A 22,643-nucleotide genomic window follows, 5' to 3' on the forward strand; every position below is an offset into this window, starting at 1 on the left:
AAGAACGGCTCTTGGTACGCATTAAAGCAGTGTGACGACAGCCATAAAGCTTCATTAACTGGTGCTGAGCTACGGCCGAGGGTAGAAAATCTTCCTGCAAGGTGGCATTTTTGCAACGTCACTCCAATGTCAATTGGCCGACCATAGGCAAGGGAATGGTGCGCTTAGAAAAACTACAAAGCCTAAGATGATTTCTATTGACTTATGGGACACACTGTACCGTTATCATTAACTAGTAACAATGAGATAATTAGTAAAAGGGGGATGGGAAGAATATCTCTACTTTGGATTGCTCAGTAGAGACCACAAGAAACCACCCAATGGGACAGCTTTGCAAAATCCCTTTGCCCTTCAAAATGAGGCCTGTTGGATGGATGCACAAAATTGATCAAACTAGTCATTTCTTAGGCATGTTATTCAAACAAGGACAAGAAACGTCATAATTTCCACCTTTTCCCGGTGTTTTTGTGAGCAGAACCTGGCCAAATCTGGAATCAGTGGAACCAGCAATGGTAACCTGCCAACTACCAGCTTTTCTCTGCTTGTGTACATAATAAACAGGGTTTGTGTGTAAGCGCGGTGTGTGGGTGGTGTGGGTGGGGGATGGAATCTCCAGCTAGTGATTTGGTGAGTTTGAGGTGTGACATTTAATGTCATACTCTGTGCAGGCAGCATTGAGTTCTGCTGGAGCTCAATGCAGCGTAATAGAAGACACAGCAGAGAAAGTCCTCAACTAAACTCCAGTAATAGTCAGAAAAAATGGATTCATATGACTGATGTTCCTGCTGTTGGTGGCAGTTGCTTGAAGCTTTAAAAATTCAGAGACATTAAGGCTGTTTCCATTAGCCCATCCGTGACGTTCCTCGTTATATTGTCTATTAGCCAGCTTACACTTTCATCCTCATATGGTTTGCTTGAAAATTTTGTTGTTTAACTATGTAATGGATAATTGTTTTGTTTGATGTGTCAGTTTTACAGTAAACTTCATCTCGAGTATGAGGAAAAAAATAAAGCAACCAGTATTTTAGAAACATTTCTGAATATGCGCCAAACAGTTCTACATCAATACAGCCTCAATATAAAACAAATCTCTTTTGGACAATATCACACAAAAGAGAGGATTTTTATCTGTCTCAACTTGGAATGTTTAGTCTGGATGGAATCTCCTTAAATTATGCAGATGTGTTATATAGGTGGCCAGCGGGGTGTAGATGAGTGACTGAGAACCATAATAGCAATGGGAAATGAAATTTAAAAAATAGTTGAGTGTGTTGAACCCTAAAAAAAATAAAAATTATGAAACTAAAAAAGAAATAGGCATCCTTAAAGCGGAAGTTAATCCCCAAATGTTCTTTACAATATGTTGTATGTGCTCCCAGCAGTCTAAAAACGGCATTCTGATTAATATTGTGTTTGTGGAATATGATTTAAGCAGCAAAATTCACCTGTTTTTATTTATCTCAGGGCCATTTTTCCACTTGCTGTCGACTGAAAATGACAGAACAGAACCCTGTGTTTCAGCTAGACAGATCACATTATTACAAAAAAAAAAATTGTGAACTGTGTTCTGAGTGTGAATCTCATTATGATGAAGGTTTTCTTGAGGTAAAAAATGGCAAGGTGGGAGCACATTATGCAAAGTAGCGGTTTGGAAGACCTGCTTTTGGTAGTGCACGTGATCTGTAGCTGAAAGAAAAAAGAAGGAGGTGCTTTGAGGAGTCATTTCCTGAAAGGAAAGTATGTCATGCAAGCTAACCTCTTTAGATATCTGTCTAAAGTCTCATGGTTAAAAATAAAGTATAGCTTTATGAGAAGGATTACTTTCACAATTTTTTTTTTAGAACGGATGCCACATGATCCGGTAAAAGCCCATTAAATTGTTGGGCCTATCTGAGCATTACTTGTGAATACTGCATGGATCATAGTCTCCTATCTCAAGTATATGATAAAGGTGTATCATGTGCTGACTGTTTCATCTTACCGGGTAGCTGCACTTTAATGAGTGCCTTTGGAGCGAGTTCTTGCCATCTATGCAAATGTATTCAAAGTCCAAAGTGCTCAAAGAGCTTCATTTGCCATTAACTGTGAGTCTTTTTATCAGATTTTTTTACATGACTCCACTCTTTCACAGAACCTAAATGCAACAACTCCATGCTACATGCAGACATCAACGATTATAACGCAGTTTGCAGCTAAACCATGTGGACAGCATACTATATAGAAATGTCCATTGTCTCTTCGCAAGCCAAGGCCACCACATAATGCCAGAGGTCAATTATTGACAGGTTCATAATGGCAAGCTCAAAGGAACTTAGTTAATGTATAGAGTTTTGAAAGAATGTTTGGCTACATTTCCCCTTCTTCAACAAAAGCGCCAAATGTTTAGAACAAACACGAGTGGCGATGGTGTTTTCAGTGATTGACAGATAGCACTGTTCAGGTGATAATGATGAATTGAGGGTGAAAGTTCAAAAGATGTCATTTCCTGTTTGATAGCACGACCACAAAATGGCGGCATGTCATCATCTTTGTTATATGCATGGTGTCAGGTCTAAGTACCATCAAAATTAGCCTCCTGTAGATCTTGTATGAAAATTATTTCTACAATTGTGGCTGCAGGCCACCCTGAACATGATAAGTGGTATAGAAAATGGATGGATGGATGGATGGATGGATGGAGGGAGGGATGGATGGAGGGATGGATGGATGGATGGATGGATGGATGGATGGATGGATGGATGGATGGATGGATGGATGGATGGATGGATGGACGGATGGAGGGACGGACGGACGGACGGAGGGAGGGACGGACGGATTTAATAGCGGTGTACTGTATGTTTTTTTTCTTGCACGGATTTTACTCCAGCTTCCACCTGCATCACCACAACCTGCTTCTTTGGTAAACTGAGGACTCTAAATGCCAATAGGGGTGAAAGTCCAGTGTAACCTGCTGAGGACAAACAAAATAAAAATGTGGATGAATGGATGGAATGTTTACAGTAAATAGATAAAAAATAAATGCAGAAAAGCGAAACAACAAGTGGGTGTTTGTATTTAGTTTTAGTTTCCCTAAATAGGTCTTTTGGATTTCAAATAATGAATCATAATTAAAAGTTAATGACCTGGTGTCCTTAGTGTAATAAACACCGCCTCCATTAAATATTCATTGTTCCTCCCTGCGTGTTGGAGGTGCTTGTGAGTTAGCAGAACTCCTTGAAACTTGACTGCCTAACCCTACTTGCGTTGGAACGGACGCTCTTGCGAAACATTTGGTTACAAATTAATCTACATCTCACTCACATTTAGCCGCCACTTACACCAGTCCAAAGTTTAGCCCTCAATCCTTCCAATAATTCATGTGATGGTTAATATTTGAGGGAGATAGATGAGCCAAGCCACAGAAATATACCCCAGCACTTTTGAAATGGAGATACATTGCGTGTTATACAGTTCCATAATAGAAGTTATGAAACTTAAAAACAAAGAGGAAACAACCTTCTCAAGGAAATGGTTCAGCATTTTGGGACACTGCTCGGACAGTTGTCAGTGTTGTCACAACTCATATGACTCACTGAATCATGTTAAAGACCCTGTAAAGTGAAGATATATGGTTGAATTGTTTTGTACCAGTTCAGGTTTCCTGATTTTTTGGGATGTGGCTAAAATGGAGCCTAGTGACTGCCTATTTCTAACTATAACTATGCCTACAGTCCAAAAGTGCGTCTTTCCTGCACAGCTTGGTGTCATTATTTGAATTTCAAAGCAAGAAAGATGAGGCTGAGAGGTTCTCCTGTAGTCAGTTAGCTTGTGAGCTTGCTGGTGGCTTGCATCACAGCTTGGAAAGCCCTGCGATGACACGGTGGGATATATTCCAGCCAGCATATTCTCTGGAAGCAGATACATTTTTGGAGCTCAAAGCTGCAGGGATGTTTAGCATGCCTCGCAGCATTTAAGGGCGGAGAAAAGCCATGATCTGTTGTGACATCAAAGTCTTTTTTTTTTCAATCATTAAAACTTGTCAGGGTTGATATCTTCTCTGTGGTGTGTCAAATTTACAAGACATGTTTTCTCTGTCTGATATGTGAGTAGAATATTTTGTTCTTACTTTATTTGATCTCCTGCTCTATGGTCCAATGTGACATCATAATTCATCATAATCTATCAAGAGTTAGAAGCTCAAGGGACAATAGAGGCCCTCGTTACTCAAGGTCATTTGGTTTGCCCTCTGTGACTGCCGCAATATAAGTCACACAACCATTAACAGATAGTTTTACTGCTGTGGGAATATTATGCTGTAAATCAGGCTTGCGTCTCGTACGCTATTATGAAAATGCAATCCAAGTCGCCATGCAGCGTGACATTCCTTACCGAGTCTGAGAAAAAAGCTTGGATAGAGGTCAAACGGTTCAGTTGTGACGTCAAGATTTGTATTGTGGCTATGGATCATGGCCCAATTGCATTCAGTGTCAACAAAGCTTGTGCATACGTGTGTGTGAGTGCGAGTGTGCTTTGTCTTTTAAAAGATCTCATTTCCTGCCCTTCACCATCTTGACCTCTAAACCATGGCGGCGGCCATTGCACAGAAATCAGCATTCAACCAGCCTTCATTTTTTCTTTGCCTTCACAAAAACACATTCCAAATATGCCCACCTCAGTTAATAGAATGTAGGGTAAAAAGTGAAGATTTCCTTTTGTGTTTATACCCAATGAATAATCAAATAGTTTTTCATAGGAGATTGCATCGATGCGTTGGAGCCACTGATCATGCGTCCACGATGCAAGTTTTTTGAGTTGCGGCCAAAAGAGGAGTCACCTTGCCCTTGCGCGAGCTCTGCACCACTTCCTGTCTATCCCTCTGTGTCCAGCCCCACTTGCTTATGACTATTTCCTGCTTTCATCTGCACGACCTTGTCCTCATTGCCCCACCTGCATTTGTCGTTTGATGCGGGCTGAGGTTTTCAATAACCTCTGCGGCAGACATCGGTCATGTTCCCATATAACTAACTACAGTACAATGCAGCTTCCGCTATGCAATTACTGTACAGTACATCCTCTCCCTCCCGAAGAGGAGCTGCAATAAACTCCGCCTCCTCGTCTTCTCTGTGGATCACCTGAGTGGTGAACCAGGAAATAGAGGCGTTGCGGCAAGTGCAATGTCCTTCAAGGGATCTCCTTCAACTGAACTCAGGCTCATTTTTGCAGGCTTATTGTTAGACTCTTATGTCGAGCGCTCTCTCACACACACACACATGCACGCACACACACACATGCACATGCACACACAAGAGTCTTTTGTCAGCATATCTAGCGGTATGTTATCAGTGGCAACAAAATAATTGCACATACGGGACAGAATGTACAGAGAGATAGGGAAAGAACGAGAGAGCAAGAGAGGGCATAGCGACTCCGATTTCAGGGAGTTCTTCCTTCAAAAGCACACTGTCCTCCAAATGTCACCAATGATGGAAAAGTACTGTCCCACCCAAAAGAACTTCTCCTTCAGTTGGGGATTAAACGGCTTCTTTTGCTTTCGCTCTTCCTCGGAGCAAGCCTTCTGATTTAAAAAATGTTGACAAAATATGTCAGTACTTTACATTCTGTATCTTTGTTGTACAATAGATACAATGTGATACAGTTGGCATTTTACACAATGTTGCCTTCGTAAAGGCATAGCTGTAGTGATATTTTGTGTTGTGACTACATGATTACAATCAAGTACAGTAGACATAAATTGCTACACAATTGCTTCTCAATTCGAATTAACCAGACTATGGTACCAGTGGACCACTATGCTACACTAGAGCAGGGTTCACCTATGGGCACCAGGTTATCTCCAAGTACTACTGGTGACTTGATTTGCTATTTCAGGAGTGCATACCAAATTGGAAGTCTTGACCCGGACAATACATTTACAGTATGTGGCTGTTTGATGTGTTAGACCTTAAATGTGGGCACAATGGGCTAGTCCCTTGGGTATCTCAAGGGCAAGTCCTTGTATATGTTTCCACAGCAAGTTTAGTTACAGTATGTGTATATGCCGAGGAGCATCAGAGGAATGACTGTGCAGATATCATGTTTGCTGTATGGTGAATGTACATCTTATATATAGTGCTAGGATGCAAAGGAGTGGAAAATTTCAAGTGTATTTCCAGAATGTTTGGAGTAAAATTCTGAAAGAGTGTGTGTGTGTGAATTAATACTTGATAAATAACAATTTCCTTAACTCCACCAAAACTCTATCAAGCAATTTTAATGAGGCATTTTCCCTTGAACTCTTTGGGCCCTTGCGTGCAAGAGAAGAAATTTTTCAATTTGGTACACTTCAAGAAAAGTTTTTTGTTTTTTTTATCTCTTGGTGAAAGGTTGACATTTAGTGTCCTTTTATTTTTGTCATACGTGAAAACATGGTCAGATTCTACCCAAACGGTAAATGAGTTGAAGGTGAGTGACCCTGAGGCTAAGCGGTTCAGATAATGGATAAATCGATTGAAGAATTAATGAATAAATGAATAAACAAACTAACAAACACATGAATAAATAAATAAATAAATAAATAAATAAATAAATAAAATGAGTAGATGAATGAATGAATGAATGAATGAATGAACGAACGAACGAACGAATGAATGAATGAATGAATGAATGAATGAATGAATGAATGATCGCATGGGACATGGCAATGCATGTTGGTCCTCCAAATCAATCGGAGGTACTTGCGAGCTCCAACATGTCAAAGGAGCAACAGAAAAACGACAGCGAAGAAGAATTCTGACAGCGAAGAAGAAAGCTCCCAGCTGTTGACGTATCAGAAGCCTCACGAGAGCTGCATCGCTCACATATTAATGTTAAAAAAACGTCAAACGTGTATGTAAAACGGTCATGATTATCTTATTGTACTTGATAGCTGCTGCTATCCTCTCTGTGTTGCTGTTGTTTGCTGTGAAGTTGCGGAAAAGGACGCAGCAAGGTAAAAGTTGGAGCTAGCTGACGAGCTAACTGTACATCACTTGACATGAAATTTGATAGATATTTAATGCAAGTAAACTTGTGCACTTTTAATCGATAATTCATGTTGTAGTTACGATTAACCATGCATGTTTTGCAAGGCTACGTCAGCATCAAATAAACAGGCACTTGTTTAATATGGTAAATGGCATATGTCGAGGTAATTTGAGTAAAAGCAATACTTTGAAATATACTCAAGTAAAAGTGTTAAAAGGCATGATGACTGTCAGTTATGCAATACTTGTTTTAATTAATTGGAGCGACTTATATGCAATCAAAACACATGTATTTACTCAGCTCCACCGTGGATAGATAATTAGGTTGTTGTTTTTTTTGGCTCGCACAAGATAGTGTCAACGTGGAAGTCCTTTAGTAATCTGTCATAATGTTAACGTTTTTAAATGCAACAACACTGCATCAAAGAGGTGTTAATACAGAATATTTTATTTGACACATTTACCTGAATTTATCTTTATTAATATGGAAAGTAAATGTATCCACCATCCTATAATGTATATGGTTAAGAAACAAGGAAGCTTTTGTTTTGTTAATCTTAACTGGTCATTTCTGTGCACAGCTGACAGAGAACATGAACAAGCTGTTGTCAGACCGCCAGGCGTCCGTCCACGGGCTGCTGTGGAGGAACGAGGAGCAGGGATGCCGCGTAGGAGGAATCTTGCAAGGGCTATGGCCAACAGAAGATCACAGCGAGAACCAGTGGAGCTTGGTAAACAAGACTTTTTTTCTTTTTTTTAACTTGATCCTGCCATCCAAAAAACAAATGAGGATAATAAACACAACCTTATTGCCTTGTTGATTTCAGAAGGAGATCGAGTGCAGCAGTATCAGGAGGATGATGATGATGAGGAGGAGGCAGAAGAGCAGAGCTTCCAGCCAACTGTAAAAATTGGAGCCAAAAAACAAAGGAAGCTGGAAGAAAAACAGGCAAAGAAAGCCCAGCGAGAGGTGAGACAAATCCCACTTGACAAAATTGTACAAACGTAAAGTCGAAGTTGTCCACCTTTACTCTTATTGTTTCATGATTCTACTTTCAGGCTGAACTTGAGGAGCGTGAAGAAAGGAAGAAGATGCAAGAGCTCAGAGACGAAGAGAGACGACAGGAGGAGGAGAAAGAACGGCTATTGGAAAAGAAACAGGTCTTCCCCCCCACCACGAAAACAATTTATATTCCTCTCTCATCCGTGCAGCTAAGATAACGTATTGCACTCATTTATTGTTCTTCGTCAGGAAGAGGATGAGCGTCGAGCCAAAGAGGAGCAGGAGAAACGGGAGGAGGAGGAGTACCTCAGGCTCAAAGCTTCCTTTGTTGTGGAAGACCAGGGTGAGGAAGAGCAGCTGTCTGAAGACCAGGTCAGGTCCCCTAAGATATGACCTTAAACGCAGCATCTTTGATTGCTATTAAAATATAAACGTGTGATTTTGTTCTGCCTTTCAGTCACGTAACCTACTCCAAGAATTCATCGATTACATAGAGGTGATGTCACACTCCATTGATTCTTTCGTTTCAGAAACTGAAAGTCAAGTGTGTTTGTGTGACACCCTGCTTTCTGTCCACCAGAGCTCTAAAGTTGTTCTACTGGAGGACTTGGCCTCTCATTTTGGAATGAGAACAGTGGATGCTATTGCCAGACTGCAGGACCTGCTAGCGGAAGGTTCCCTCACAGGTTTGTGTCAAGCAGGGCATTATTATCGCAAACACTTACATAAACAAACTCAAAATGAACTGTGTTGATTAGGACTGAACGGTTGAAGCCCATGTGAAGTATTTATTGTACATATTTAAGGTACAGACCAATTTGTTTAGGAAATAATTTAGGATATTTTTATTGTTTCCCAGGGGTCATTGATGACAGGGGAAAGTTTATCTCCATCACTCAAGCAGAATTGGACGCAGTGGCTCAGTTCATCAATCAAAGAGGTCGAGTTTCTATCACAGAGTTGGCCCAGGCCAGCAACACTCTGATCAATTTGAAACCAGAGAACCGCAACACTGCCTGACAGACATGATGTCATAATTGGTCACAGTGAGCTCATATCTTCATGGAGGGCTTTATCAGACACTGTCCAATATTAGAACGTTTCTTTTGAATGTTGGCACGGGACGGTGGACCTTCTTCTCCAAACCAAACAAGTTCTCTAAAAAAAAGTAAGTCCCATCCATTCGAAATCACCAGGTGTGGTATGGGAGATTCAGAAAATTATTGACTACAAATAACCTTTTTATTCATCTATCCATGCCAGCGACATATAGGAGAACAATGACAAAAGAGGTGACAGCTATTAAAAAGATTTATTTCTTTAATCATCATTTGAATTCATTCATGAAGTGTTTTCTCAGTGCTGTGCGGCGATATCGGATGCCCTTTTTGTTAGCTCCCACGTAGAGGCGGCTCCTCGATCCTGTAAGCACGAGACCAGAATGTCAGCCTGGCGTTTAGCGATATAAACCTAAAATACTGAGTTGCTCACTTTTATAAGCACGCCAAGAGGTGCCAGATTCTTCCTCAGTTCATCACTTGCTTTAAGAAGTGGGATTCTGTCTGGATAAAGTGCTTCTTGGAGCTTCCCAGGAGTGGTTGACTGACGGGTGAGAGCGAATGCTCTGACTTCACTTCGGAATTGAGTCAGCTGTTCGACAACAGCCCTGAAGCTTCCCGACTGGCTCGTTGCCTCCGCCTCCTGCACGTCAGACAGTCATGCTTGATGAATACCGGACCCAAGTTTGAGAGCCATCACTTTACAGCATAGAAGACCGTGTGTGAATAAATTGCTTGTTGGAGATTCCGCGTGCATCCCGACCTTGTTATGCAACGGGTCAATACCAAACATCTCCAATATGTCTCTTATGTAGGCTGTCATGGCTCCAAACACAGCCGGACTTCTAGTTGCTCCTGCAGCCTGAGCGGACAACACAGTCAATATGATTACGTGCTGTGACATCAATACACGTCACGGTGAAAATGACTATACTGTGGGGAAAGGAAGAGTCTGAGCTTGTTACCGTGGAAACGGGCTGCAGCTGGCAGTTTGCCTGGTAAACCAAGTCCATGATGGCATTCATGGCTCTCGGGGTGTCAAAGTCATCAGCAAGTGCTGTCATCACAGTCGCTTTGGTCCGAGCCAACCTGGTGAATTGGAACCGTGACACAGCAATGATGTCGTGGCGTTCATTAGAATTTCCATAGGCTGAAAATAAGTGGGATCAAACCTCTCCCAGAGTAATGCGTCTTGCACCGGCAAACACTGCAGCTGACCCTTTATGTAGGCCTGAGCGTCGTTATAGAAGGTCGAGACACTTGCCAGGGCGACCTGAGCGTCCGACATGCTGCTGTCGCTGTAGTCTATAGCTGCAGACATCACAGAGCAGTCACTTAGCAGCGGTGTCACTACCTGTGATAAACCGTAGTAACTACCTGATCTGTATTTGGTCAAGAGGCAAAACATACGGAACTCATCAGCGGAGTGAGACTGCAGGAAGTCCTGATGTATGGAAGAAAAACAAATGAATTAAGCAACTTTGGCCTTGTGACAGCATCTCGCAGCATTCGCTCATAATAAAGAGGACATTTCAAATGATTTTTTTTAAAGGTGAACTACCTTAATAGTGATGTAGTTCTTCAAAGATTTGGACATTTTCTCTGCGCTGCCTTTGAGGTGTAAATGTCCTAAACACATAAATTAGATTAAAAAAAATATCTATATATATATTAAGCAGCCACAAAGAATCAATCCCTATTTTCTGGATTATTTCCATCTGTTTGCATTTGGTGCATGAGTCACCTGAGTGCAGGAAGTAATTGGCCCATTGGTCACACCGATGATAGGCTTCACTCTGCGCCACCTCGTTCTCGTGGTGAGGGAAGGCCAGGTCCACGCCACCCGAGTGGATATCCAGCTGACTGCCAAACACCGAGCTGGACCCAGCAGGGAGGTGACATCACAGATCACATGCACAGGCAACCCAATGCTGCGGAGGGTTGGGGATGCAAACCTTGCGATGGTGGAACACTCGATATGCCAGCCTGGTCTTCCTGGGCCCCAAGGAGACTCCCAATGGGGTTCTTGTGCTTTTGATCGCTTCCATAGAGCAAAATCCCTCACATCTTTTTTGCTGGCGCTACCTGAAAAAACACAAGTACTCTTGCTATGATTTTTACTACTTTCTTTTTCTTTCCTAATGATGTTGACTGCAAGAACAATTTGTGGTGAAAGCTAAAACCGCCAAATGGCATCCATTTCTTACCTGCTCCTTCTTGAGACTCTCCACCTCCCCCAAACTTGCCGTATCGATCCCCAATGGACTGAATATCAAAATAAACATCACCTGCGGGTCAAATGAGTTTGTGGATTTTGATGATTTGGTGTGGGAGGATCAAATGATACCATGGCACACTATCAAAATGCTCACCTTCTTTTGTGGCATAGGCATTTCCGTTCTCAATAATCCTTTGAATGAAGGCCACAATTTGCGGCACGTTTTCGGTGACTCTTAAATACACTGCAGGAGGAATCACCTAGATTTTTTTCAAAACCACATTCATATGAAAAAAAAAATCTGACCTTTTCGAGATAATCCAAATTTCTCATGCTACATTATTCCTTTACCCTCTGTTTTATGATATACTAGTACAGTATATGTTTTTCCACAGTCCAACAGAGTACATAGCTATATTTCTTGTTAAAGGTTATCATTTTTGTATTGGAATAGAGTACAGTAATGGCATTTCCACTGATTTCATAAAACCTTTGACACTGTGGACCTAGCTGAGATGGCCACACACCTTCAATGACCTCATATCCTTCTTAAATTCCTCTTCATACATTCTGGCTATAATGGTGGATGAGACGTTCTCCTAGGAAAAAAAAGAGACAAATATTTTAAATAAATCAGACTCACTGCTTGCATATCGAGTCGTCATAGCAACTGGTGTCTCACCTGCCAACCTCTTTGGATGATTTTATCATCGATGTCTGTGATGACCATGGCGTGAATGATGGTGATACCAAACAACCTGGACAAGATTCTCTGCAGCACATCGAACCTGACATATGAACTTGTAGAGAAAAGATGGTCAAACGTCTAGTAGAGGGAAAATGGATTCAATACATTGTGTGCGATCATTACCATGCATGGCCTAAATGGGCGTGGTCGTAGACAGTAGGCCCACAGCTATACCTGATGCACAAACGGAGGTATGATATTGTGGGAGCTTAGTAGCATGTTGCTTTAAATACAGAGGGTCCTCGGTTTACCACGAAATATCAAAAAATTTGGATTGCGTCCTAGTCTTTCCTTGTATGTATTTGTCATTGTATAGTGTTTTTTTTTTATTTTTACACCAGTGAGTTTTAATTATGCTTTTGTCAGTTTTATTTTAATTAAATTTAATTATTTGAAAAAAAAAAACCTTTGTTGAGTTGTTTTGTTTTATTAGGTTTTGTATTGTTTGGAGTTTATTTTTCATACAGCATGGGCATAAATAGTGAGTGCAAAATAATAAAAAGGTATATGAAGTGTTGTGTAATAAAGTAAACTAAAATTCCCAAGCAACTGTTACACCTATCTTCTTCTAATCTACAGTATTAGTAGACAAACGTAACTTCTTGTGCTGCGTATTATTTGTATTGTAAGTCAAAACCGCGCATTTCGGGGCGTCGTAAAGCGAGGACCCTGTTTCGTAAGTGTAGTACCAAGTGGCTACTCCCTCTCGAGACAGAATCAGCGGCTCTTTCTGTTTGGTGAGGCTGTTGAAAGTCTTTAACCCCGTGTCATATCCCGTGGGCAATAACCACTTCTTCTCGCTTCTGCTGCATGTTCCACGGATTCTTGCTTTTACAAGTCTTTTGGCTCGCCGTAGAAACGAATTGACTGGGTTTCTCCACATGCTATGACCTCGGAACTCTGCACAGCCCTGGTATGAGCTGCTAATGTATTTCGTTTCGTTTCGTTTCGTTTCATTTATTTCAAACATGTGAAAAGAGAATAAGATTATTGTACACAATGAAAAGACATGACAAAATACATGCATATACATATATACACATACCGACATACCCACATACATACATATACATATATATATGTAGCACGCACGATATGACACGTAAGGTTATTCCGGCCGGCAATACAATTTATACGTTAATAACCAAAGAATAGAATTAAATGAAATACGCACGTTTTAGGAATATACACCAGACATCAAGCGAACCTTGTCAAACTCGGATACGACAAATCTCCATAGATACCTTCTTCAGCGCAAAATTGTACGTTGACTGAGCCGCCATATTGTGTGTGGAAAAAGTAGCGCATGAAGAAGCCTAATAAATTCGCTACTTTGAGATGTTCTGCACTTAAGCATAATTACATACACTTAACTCGTTTTTAAAGTACTGATTCACCCATAACAAGTAAAAGTAAAGTAAATAAAGCTCTGATAGAGCCAATATGATGCTAACGCTATCATCTCGCGAGACCGTGATAACCGGAATTGCCCGAGTGGTCATGTGATACACGAATGTTGCTGCTGCACCCTCTGTTTTCGAAATAACAATGTTGAGTTAGCTCCGTGTTCTTCTGTATGCTTCCAGGGAGAGTCCCTTTATTTGATCCCGCAAGATGCAGAACGTCATTAACACGGTAAAAGGAACGGCTCTCGGAGTGGCCGAGTTTCTCACGCCAGTGCTCAAGGTAAACTTACTTGCAATTCACAAGCTACCTCGTTGCTAGTTGGCTAGCATGAGATGCCTTATTCACATCGTAAAACCGAACAATAATCAATAATAGGGGCCGTTAAAAGAAAGTCATAGATGACAGACAGATTTGGGGAAAATCTGTGCAGCACTGCAAAATAAATATCAGGATGGGAAATTGGAACAAGTAATGTGAAGTAAATTCCAGAATTGGAATGCAAGTCACGCACAAACAATTATGATAAATTGTTCACTTATTAAAATGGACGCTTTTAAGGTTGTAAACTTATATTCCACAGGAATCAAAATTTAAAGAAACTGGAGTCATCACACCAGAAGAGGTGAGGTTGTGCTATTTTATACGTGCTAACTTTTTGCTAGTATTCCATATGCTCCAGTGTTTCCCAATAATGTCACAAAGGGTATGTACACAACATAGTGTCAGATTGGGGCCTGTTTATTCAAACTCAAAGCTGATATACCTGTTTACTTGCAAAAGTTAAAAGACATACTTCTTAAGTAAAACTTTAATAATTTGGAGCAATTAATTGAAATGTGATCATTTCTCGTAGCATAATGGTTTGGAAATCACTCAAAATATAAGACGCTACATAATAGATGGATGTATAATAAATGTTTTTTTTTTTTATTATCAGTTTGTAGCCGCTGGGGATCACTTAGTTCATCACTGCCCCACTTGGAAATGGTCAGTATCGTTTCTTCCAAATAAAATGTGCTTTGAAATATATGTAATGAAGTTATTACGTCTGCCTAGTCGGGGGAATGTTTATACTGTGACTGTGTAAAATCAGGAATAAGGCAAGTGATACTTTGTGACTCAGGAATGTCCATAATGTTGTTGTGCTGCTCTTGTTAGATTTCACAGAATGGTGCAATTCTCTGCTGGGGAAATCCAATTTACCCAACTGAAACTTTTTTTTCTCTACACTTCCATTTGTTTTATTATGTACTTATGATATATTTTGACACTAAAACAGTCAAGAAATTATTGCATTTTGGTAATACAATTGTGCCTCCAAATACAAGTTTAATTTGTTCTGTGACGATCGATGTTCATATGGCAAAAGACTCGAACTTTCTTTGTCCTTTAAAATGAATGGAAATGTCATTAAAGTGTTTAAGCCTTCCACGCAGAGCCGGTTCAGACCTACGCAAAAATATGTCAAGGCACCGTTGTGTGACGTCTGATAGCGCTAGTTGTAATCTAATAAGCACAATGTAATGATTTTATAGTCAAGTAATGTTTTTTATTTTCATTCTTCACTCAGGGCCACTGGGGAAGAGGTGAAAGTAAAGCCGTATTTGCCCTCGGATAAACAGTTTCTCTTGACACGCAATGGTAAGAATCCTCTCAAAATTGTTTTGTTTCTCAGTGTGTGAATGTTTTCTTTCCCCCCTGGGTATGTTTTTTCAGTTCCCTGTCACAAGCGCTGTAAACAGATGGAATACTCAGACGAGTTGGAGGCCATCATAGAGGAGGATGATGGAGACGGGGGATGGGTGGACACTTACCATAATGCAGGCATGGCATTAGTTTACTTTTTACTTAAAAGATGGTAACATATATTGTGAATCACTGCTCTGCACAGTATGAAATCTATAACAATGCTCTCTTTTTAGGTGTATTAGGTGTCACTGATGCTGTACAGGAAATTTCACTGGACAATAACAAGGTATTGTGGTTCTGTGTCGAGCCGATGATTACTTCTATGGAACTAAATACTTTGGCCATATTCACATGAGGCAAATTTGAACCATGCTTGGTCTTTCCTGCTCCTATCCACCGATGGCCTGCTTTCACATTGATCTTGAAGGACTTGGTGTTAAGACACTAGATCATATCGTGTGCCACAAGTGCTTCTGTATGACTTGAGATGTCAAGCAGTCCCAAGCGCGGCACACATTACCTGGTGTTCTACTCCCTCAGTGTCCTCGTGTGCTAGCCATATTTCAGCTGTGTATTGACTTGATCTAGGACAAGAATATGAATAGCACATCTGCAGAGTGTTGTGATGATGGTGAAGATGACGAAGATGGTGAGGCAGCAGATATGGAAGGTACGTGAAAATGTAACATTTTTTTTTTTCCATTATTAGTCTCATGGCTTGCTGCATCTTATTAGACTTGTTTTGTCCTTTCCAGAATATGAGGAAAGCGGCTTACTGGAAACGGATGAGGTAAGCTTGCCCATTTCAACATAGTATTTGTGAGCTTCTGCAAGTCATGGTGCACGCTTCTCTCACTGTTTCCTTTTCAGGCAACCCTGGACACCAGTAAAATGGTGCAAGCCAAAGTGAAAGCAGAGCCCGGGAGTGAAGACGCCATCCTTCAGACGAGAACATACGACCTGTACATCACGTACGATAAATACTACCAGACGCCTCGACTCTGGCTGTTTGGATATGATGAGGTTTGTAACTTGGCTGTTATCCATCTCCACCTCATTGTAGTGTACTGTATTACATCATCCTATCCATCTGTTTTGCTTAATTGGTAACAGTTCTGAAAAACCTCTCTCCTGGAAATCCACCTAAATAGTTTGAGAACCACTGAACTGTCCAAACTTGTGCCATTGCCGGAGACTTGAAGTTTCTACTTTGATCAAGTGGCCGTGACCTCTTCCAGGACAGGCAGCCTCTGACTGTGGAACAAATGTATGAAGACATCAGCCAGGACCACGTGAAGAAGACGGTCACCATTGAGAACCATCCAAATCTTCCTCCGCCAGCCATGTGCTCTGTCCATCCCTGCAGGTGATGAATTAACTTTGTTGTCCTTAACTTATTGTGAGTTAGTTAATGAAGCACCTTGAGCAGCATCTCCAAAGGCTTTAGGGCTCTGGTTGGAATGTTTCACTCCTTCAAGTTTTCATACTGTGGACTAATCAGCTCTAGTTAATTCAAGTGAAAACCTTTTGGAACATTCTCCGGGTGATGTTGTGTCATTTGTCTTTCTTTACGGAAGGAAATTGATCCTTTTTCTTTTTTTAGACACGCGGAAGTGATGAAAAAGATCATCGAGACTGTGGCCGAAGGAGGCAATGAACTTGGAGTGCACATGTATCCTTTCCGTTTATTTTCTTGGACAACTAATCAAGTGGGCAGATGTTTTGTGATCTGAGAATGAACATGTTTTTTTTTCCCTTGACCGTGGTTTACAGGTATCTTCTCATTTTTCTCAAGTTTGTCCAGGCTGTCATTCCCACAATAGAATACGACTACACAAGACACTTCACCATGTAGAAATACTGATTGTGCAAAATCCCTTATTCTGCCGCTGTCCTATATGATCTGATTTGGCGACAAGGGGATGTTTGTCTCATTTTGAAACACTTGGCACCTGGCAACAAAATGTGCATCCTAAATGCAAATATGTTTTCAGTGAGAAAGGAAAAACTCATCTAGTTCTCAAATGTGATGTTTTGTCTCAAGGCGGAAACAATTGAAGCCTTGCACATTCGTAACTGTAACTTTCGATCAATATCGTAACAGTGGGAAAAGGCTTAGGCACTCTGTCCTAAGCAAGGCTACATCGTCAATGCTTTACGGAAGCGCTTGTCCTTACTGATCGACCGCATACAAAGTCATATTCCAGCATACAAAGTCATATTCCATTGTTGTATTGTACCTCTGATTTCATGTCATCCATACTCTGCTACTTTCAGTTCACCGTATTTTGGGGACTGTCTGCCACTTATGCTAAAGCAGTTTAGCCTACCGGTATTCAGTATGTCATGTTTACATTAGCACTGAGGCGGAACCAAAAAAGGACCCTGAAATCAAAGCCAACACGGTGACAAAATTGTTGGTACCCTTTTGTGTAACAAACAACTAGCTAAAACTGTCACTGAAAATCTTGCAACTGATCCAACAATACAGAAATGATGGATAATTAATTAGACAAAAGAAGATGCAAGAATAATGCTTTGGAGCTAAAACCTGTGGCTGCTTGTGCAACAGTATTTTAAACTAAAGTTTGTTTTTAAAGTAATTCTCCTTGAACATGAAAATAAAGCAAGGCTGGATTTTTAGTTGTTGGTCATTTCAATGATCTGTTTTTCTTTTTCTCAATTAATGCAAGGGTGCCAACAATTTTGTCCATGTGTGAAGCTCCTAAAGAAAGCATCTTTGGAATACTATTGCCTGGTTTACAAAAGCTTTATTTCCTTCATACGGTTGTTTATGGTACACAAGTTTGTTTTCAATGCCATATTGAAAGAATGTCAAAATAACCTTGTTGTTGTTGTTGTCCGACCTTGGCGTAAACTTGAACTCAAAGGAAACGGGATTTAGTCCAAACGATTGACATTACATAACTTTCAACTAACTGAGGGAACTAAAGAGTTCATACAAATTTCAACTTGTGCAGATCTTTGGCTTTCTGTACAGCATCACTATCATGCTTCACTGGGACAGAGTTGATTATTATACAGGATACAGTTCTAGCGAGAAGTGGCCCCAATTAAAAAAAAAAACTGCCATTTTGTCTTAATACTATGAATGTGTTGATGGTCCTTTAGCAGTTGGCTGAAATATGTATTTTTTGTTTGTGTCTGTTTGATTGTTTGTTTATATAACATCATTGCGCATTTTCTTGCCCAGCAGCTTGTGTGGTTAACTTGGCAACAAACAAAGTCTTTGTGGCACATTGTGTAAAATAAAATAATATATACAGTACCTGACTCACCGGAGTTACATTATTAATGTTGAACTGCAGTCTGTGCTTCAGTAACCTCTCACTTTGATCATATTATTGGCCTCTATTTTCAGTATCAAAGTACCTAAACTGTGCTTAAATAAATTTACTGTTGCTCAGTTAATATTTGCCAAGCTATGGGAACTTTTTTTTTTTTGATAGTATAAAAGTTGAGCTAATTGGTTAAAATAAAAACATGTGACATGAACTGTCTTAGTAAAATGTACCGGTAAGTCAATAAAACAGGGAAACTTGTATGCAGATAAGTTTTTGTGTTGTACCAACTTATCAAAGCAGTTAAGACAGTAAAAACTTCATTAAATTTTTTTTGGTATGATTAAGCATCTGTGCATTTGAACTTTTACATGAGTGCAAAAATGTAATCAGTAACACTACCAGTCTTTTACGACACAAGCATCTGTAAGTGCAGCATGCAAATACTTTTGCCACCTACGATATTTTCCTGGTCGCAAGATCACTAATAACATTAGAAATTTTCATTTAATGTTTAGTACGTGTAAAACGGTGGTGTCAAACAAATGTTTGTCGCGGGCCACTTTGTAATTAGTTTCATTCTCAGTTTCCTATTTATTTATTTATTTATTTATTTATTCAATGCATTCAATTTATTTAGTTAATATACACATTAATTTATTTATCATCTGCTTTGTGCAGTTGCATGCTTTAACCACTACGTAGCGGTAGTGCAGCAAAGATCTTCTTAATCGCCTTAAAAAAACAAAACAAACGAACAAGTGTCGCCACCAGTGTGTGTGGTGGAGTCAAAGTTGATGTTGATGTGGAGGTCATGTAACTTGCGTGCAACATGTCTGTGTTGTACCCGACGCTGTACCTTTGCATTTATGGCGTATTTTCCAACCTGAGGCCGTCGGAACCTTTCCTTACCGCTTACTTGATGGGACCAGATAAGAATCTGACCGAGGCGCAGGTGAGGAAGCTGCATGATCTCGCGAATACAGTACACGCGACACTACGATTACCGTATCCAAACACTATCTCGATTACCTGTAGTTTAACCAGTTTATATATACTAAATATTTACGTTTCTTCATTTCAGAAACGTAGGTAGGAATCGGGTCTAGCCGGCGCATGTTGTAACATTGGCAGCAATAATTTCCCAATTATAGCTTCCGCCATCAGTGTCAGAAAAGGTGGTACTAAACTAAAAAAAAAAAAGAAAATTTTACCGTATTCCAAAATGGTTACATTTATTACTCGACCTCAACCTTCTGCACACAAGTAGGGTTGCAAAGGGAAGTTATATTCAAAAGCACGTCGTTTCAACTGTTATATTTGTAAATAGAACGTTAACAAATTGTGAATATCTCACCAAATTATTTTATTATAGAGCAAAGTAAACTGCAGCCTTTCTGGCTGATCTTAATTTAACCTTCCTTAAACTTTGGAATGCACACTTAAGTCCAACATTGTGTGTTGTAGACCTTTGAGTAGATTTGATTTTAATTACCTTTTGTAAATCCCTTTCACAGTGAATAGATAACCTTTTTTTTCCCGGCCAAAATAAGTTTGTAAAGGCGGTTTTAGACTGTAATCCCTCCAGGAAACAAATGCTAAATACTTTGGAATTTTAGGTCACAACACTGCTCAGCGATCAGTTGTTCAGCTCCAGCTATCAGTATTGTTTTTTCTTTTTCCTTCAGTTGAAAACATGCAATCAGTCAAATGTCTTTTGCTTTGTGCAGGTTGTCAGTGAAATCTACCCAATCTGGACATATTCCTATCTGGCGTTGATGTTCCCCGTCTTCCTGGCCACTGACTTCCTCTGTTATAAGCCCGTGTTGCTGTTGCAGGCAACCAGTTTTGTGGTCACTTATGTGATACTTGCCAAAGCACAAGGCCTTCGCACCATGCAACTTCTGGAGTTTTTCTTCGGGCTGGCCACAGCCTCAGAGGTGGCCTACTTCTCGTATATCTACAGCGTGGTCGAGCCGGCGCACTACAGGAGGGTGACTGCTTACTGCCGCAGTGCGGCTCTTTTTGGCTCGGCCGCCGGCTCGCTGACCGGACAGCTCCTCCTCGCCCTAGCCCAAGTCCAGTTGGTGCACCTCGTGTGGGTCACGCTCGCATCGGCCGTCGTAGCCTTCGTCCCTCCTTGGTTTCTGCCCATGCCCAAAAGGAGCTTGTTTTTCCACAAGAAACCCGTGAAGGTGACAGCGAGGCAGTGTGACTACAGCGGCGCCCTCATCGAGAAGGTCGACCACAAGGGGCCGCAGGACAACGAGGACCTCTCCACTGTGAGTCTCAAACTATAGTAGCAGCAGGGAATAGTGACCAAGCCTGCTGTGAATAGCTAAAATCACTGTAAAGCTTCATAATTGCTTGTGTTAAGTACTATTGCCATAAATATAACACAAATCATGACTTTAACATAAATGCCACAATAACCAACAATTTGTTTCGACAATTAGGTGTCCCCGTCATCTGAGGAAACGAGTAGGAGCTATGATTTATCAGAGGTCTTGAAGATGCTCCTGGCCGACTTCTTGCACTGTTACAGACGAGGTCCTCTACTAGCGTGGTCGCTCTGGTGGGCGCTGGCAACATGTGGTCATTTCCAGGTGGTCAACTATGCTCAAGCGCTTTGGGAGAAGATCCGCCCGTCCAGCGAATACCTCATCTACAACGGCTATGTGGAGACCTTGTCCACACTGCTAGGTAGCGTGAGCTTCGTATGCTGTTATTGCAAACACCGGAAACGGTCGTCACTAAGCTGATCGCTTGGGGGCGTGTCTTAAGGGGCTGTGGCTGCCCTCCTGGTGGGTCACCTTCCTGTGCGCTGGACTGTGTGGGGAGAGCTGGCTTTGTGTGCCCTTTCGCTCTTCATGGCAGCATGCGTACTCGTCATGGGGACGCTGAAGAGCATCTGGCTGTGTTACGGCTCGTACGTCTTTTTCAGAACTACCTACATGCTGCTAATCACCGTTGCCACGTAAGTAATTCAAGAGCTATTGCTCCCTCGCGGTGCAATCTGACAGCAAACTGTCCACTGTTTGACCTGTTTAATTAGCACATGTCTTATGCATTTTCTTTCTTCTCTCAGATATGAAATAGCCTCCAGTCTCGACATGCAGCGCTATGCCTTGGTGTTCGGCGTCAACACCTTTGTGGCTCTGCTGCTGCAGTCTCTGCTCACTCTGGTGGTGGTGGACTCGGTCGGCCTGGGCTTGGACATCTTCACCCAGGTGAAAAGTTGTGATTCGCTCTCACTAGAAGATAGGCACTCGCACATCTTGCACACCTGTAATGGGTTCCGATACCAATGGGAAGAAGTCTTGGTAGTTGTAGTTTGCCGTGTAGAACTGCACTCCAAGCATGGTGAGCCTCTCCAGGGCCTGAAATTTTGCTTAAAACTCTTTATCAGGGTGTACCTAATGTATTCTCCTTGCATATATACAGTTGTGGATCGAAGTTTGGAGTCACAAATGTTCATGCTTACAAAGTGTTCATGCTTACAAAATGGTTGATTATGTCTTCCTCCAACAGTTCTACGTCTACGGTGGCTACTTTGCTCTCATCTCTGCTGTGTTCTTCATCGCCGGGCTTTGCAAACTAGCCACCAGGCGACACTCTGACCAAGAGGTCCTTTCCACAAGTCCAGCAGACACAGACAGCACTTAATGTTGTTCCAAAATGTCTACTCACAAACACAGCAGACTAGCTCATTGTTTTTTTTTTTGTGTTGGTTTACATTCAACTAAGCACTTCTGCCACCCACAAAACACTATCATGAGTTTCAGTATTAAACCGACTGCACTGATACTTAAAAACATGCTGTACTTTGTCATATAGTTTGAATCGATTTGTGGCCTTAGACTTGAAAGCAATACTGTGTGCACTGTCTCTTGTTCTTCCATACCCCCTTTTTTATATTTAATGTATATTTGTGTGCCTAAAATCACAACTCAGCAGAATATTATAGAATGTACTACTGTATATTTGGTAAAGTTGTTACAAACCATTGATTTGTTCGTAAATTGTGAATCAAATATACATGTATGTGCAGTTATTAGTGCTTGGCAGATTGTGCCTGTTTCCATACATCACTGTTATGAGCACTAGAACACACAATTCTAATGGTTATGGTTTTCTGTTACATTATTATTATATGATTTATTTTCATATATATTACACTTTGATTGAAATTATAATAATGTTACTTTAAATTAAAA

General features: G+C 40.9%; 4 protein-coding genes across 6 annotated transcripts; 3 read left to right on the forward strand and 1 right to left on the reverse strand.

Moving 5' to 3' along the window:
• The first annotated feature begins 6,752 nt into the window (after window positions 1-6,752).
• LOC119133799 (DDRGK domain-containing protein 1-like) lies at window positions 6,753-9,328 on the forward strand. Its single transcript, XM_037269954.1, has 8 exons — window positions 6,753-6,967; window positions 7,583-7,732; window positions 7,829-7,971; window positions 8,061-8,162; window positions 8,254-8,376; window positions 8,462-8,500; window positions 8,585-8,690; window positions 8,864-9,328. Exons 1-8 carry the CDS (start codon window positions 6,880-6,882, stop codon window positions 9,022-9,024), a joined length of 912 nt encoding a protein of 303 aa, XP_037125849.1. The 5' UTR covers window positions 6,753-6,879; the 3' UTR covers window positions 9,025-9,328.
• Window positions 9,298-13,311, reverse strand: cars2 (cysteinyl-tRNA synthetase 2, mitochondrial). Of its 3 annotated transcripts, none has more exons than XM_037269914.1 (16): window positions 13,203-13,311; window positions 12,718-12,951; window positions 12,152-12,202; window positions 11,963-12,080; window positions 11,808-11,879; window positions 11,435-11,540; window positions 11,270-11,350; window positions 11,018-11,147; window positions 10,807-10,940; window positions 10,624-10,691; window positions 10,440-10,506; window positions 10,235-10,373; window positions 10,028-10,151; window positions 9,826-9,924; window positions 9,496-9,705; window positions 9,298-9,426 (listed from the first exon to the last, which is right to left on the reverse strand). In XM_037269914.1, exons 2-16 carry the CDS (start codon window positions 12,909-12,911, stop codon window positions 9,361-9,363), a joined length of 1,659 nt encoding a protein of 552 aa, XP_037125809.1. In that variant the 5' UTR covers window positions 12,912-12,951; window positions 13,203-13,311; the 3' UTR covers window positions 9,298-9,360. The 3 variants fall into 3 exon arrangements, with proteins under 3 accessions (XP_037125809.1, XP_037125817.1, XP_037125800.1); XM_037269922.1 differs by having other exon boundaries at window positions 12,718-12,948; window positions 13,203-13,293; XM_037269905.1 differs by having other exon boundaries at window positions 12,718-12,956; window positions 13,110-13,265.
• Window positions 13,312-13,510: 199 nt separating this feature from the next.
• On the forward strand, window positions 13,511-18,418 carry atg3 (autophagy related 3). Its single transcript, XM_037269942.1, has 12 exons — window positions 13,511-13,714; window positions 14,016-14,057; window positions 14,373-14,422; window positions 15,006-15,076; window positions 15,152-15,259; window positions 15,358-15,410; window positions 15,713-15,794; window positions 15,880-15,914; window positions 15,995-16,147; window positions 16,363-16,490; window positions 16,728-16,796; window positions 16,898-18,418. Exons 1-12 carry the CDS (start codon window positions 13,643-13,645, stop codon window positions 16,977-16,979), a joined length of 945 nt encoding a protein of 314 aa, XP_037125837.1. The 5' UTR covers window positions 13,511-13,642; the 3' UTR covers window positions 16,980-18,418.
• Window positions 18,419-19,167: 749 nt separating this feature from the next.
• slc19a2 (solute carrier family 19 member 2) lies at window positions 19,168-22,617 on the forward strand. The gene is made up of 6 exons (XM_037269933.1): window positions 19,168-19,381; window positions 20,157-20,708; window positions 20,883-21,129; window positions 21,211-21,403; window positions 21,515-21,656; window positions 21,958-22,617. The coding sequence occupies exons 1-6, from the start codon at window positions 19,259-19,261 to the stop codon at window positions 22,090-22,092; spliced, it is 1,392 nt and encodes a 463-aa protein (XP_037125828.1). The 5' UTR covers window positions 19,168-19,258; the 3' UTR covers window positions 22,093-22,617.
• Window positions 22,618-22,643: the final 26 nt, after the last annotated feature.

This window comes from Syngnathus acus, chromosome 2 (assembly GCF_901709675.1).
Source record: "Syngnathus acus chromosome 2, fSynAcu1.2, whole genome shotgun sequence".
NCBI lineage: Eukaryota > Metazoa > Chordata > Actinopteri > Syngnathiformes > Syngnathidae > Syngnathus > Syngnathus acus.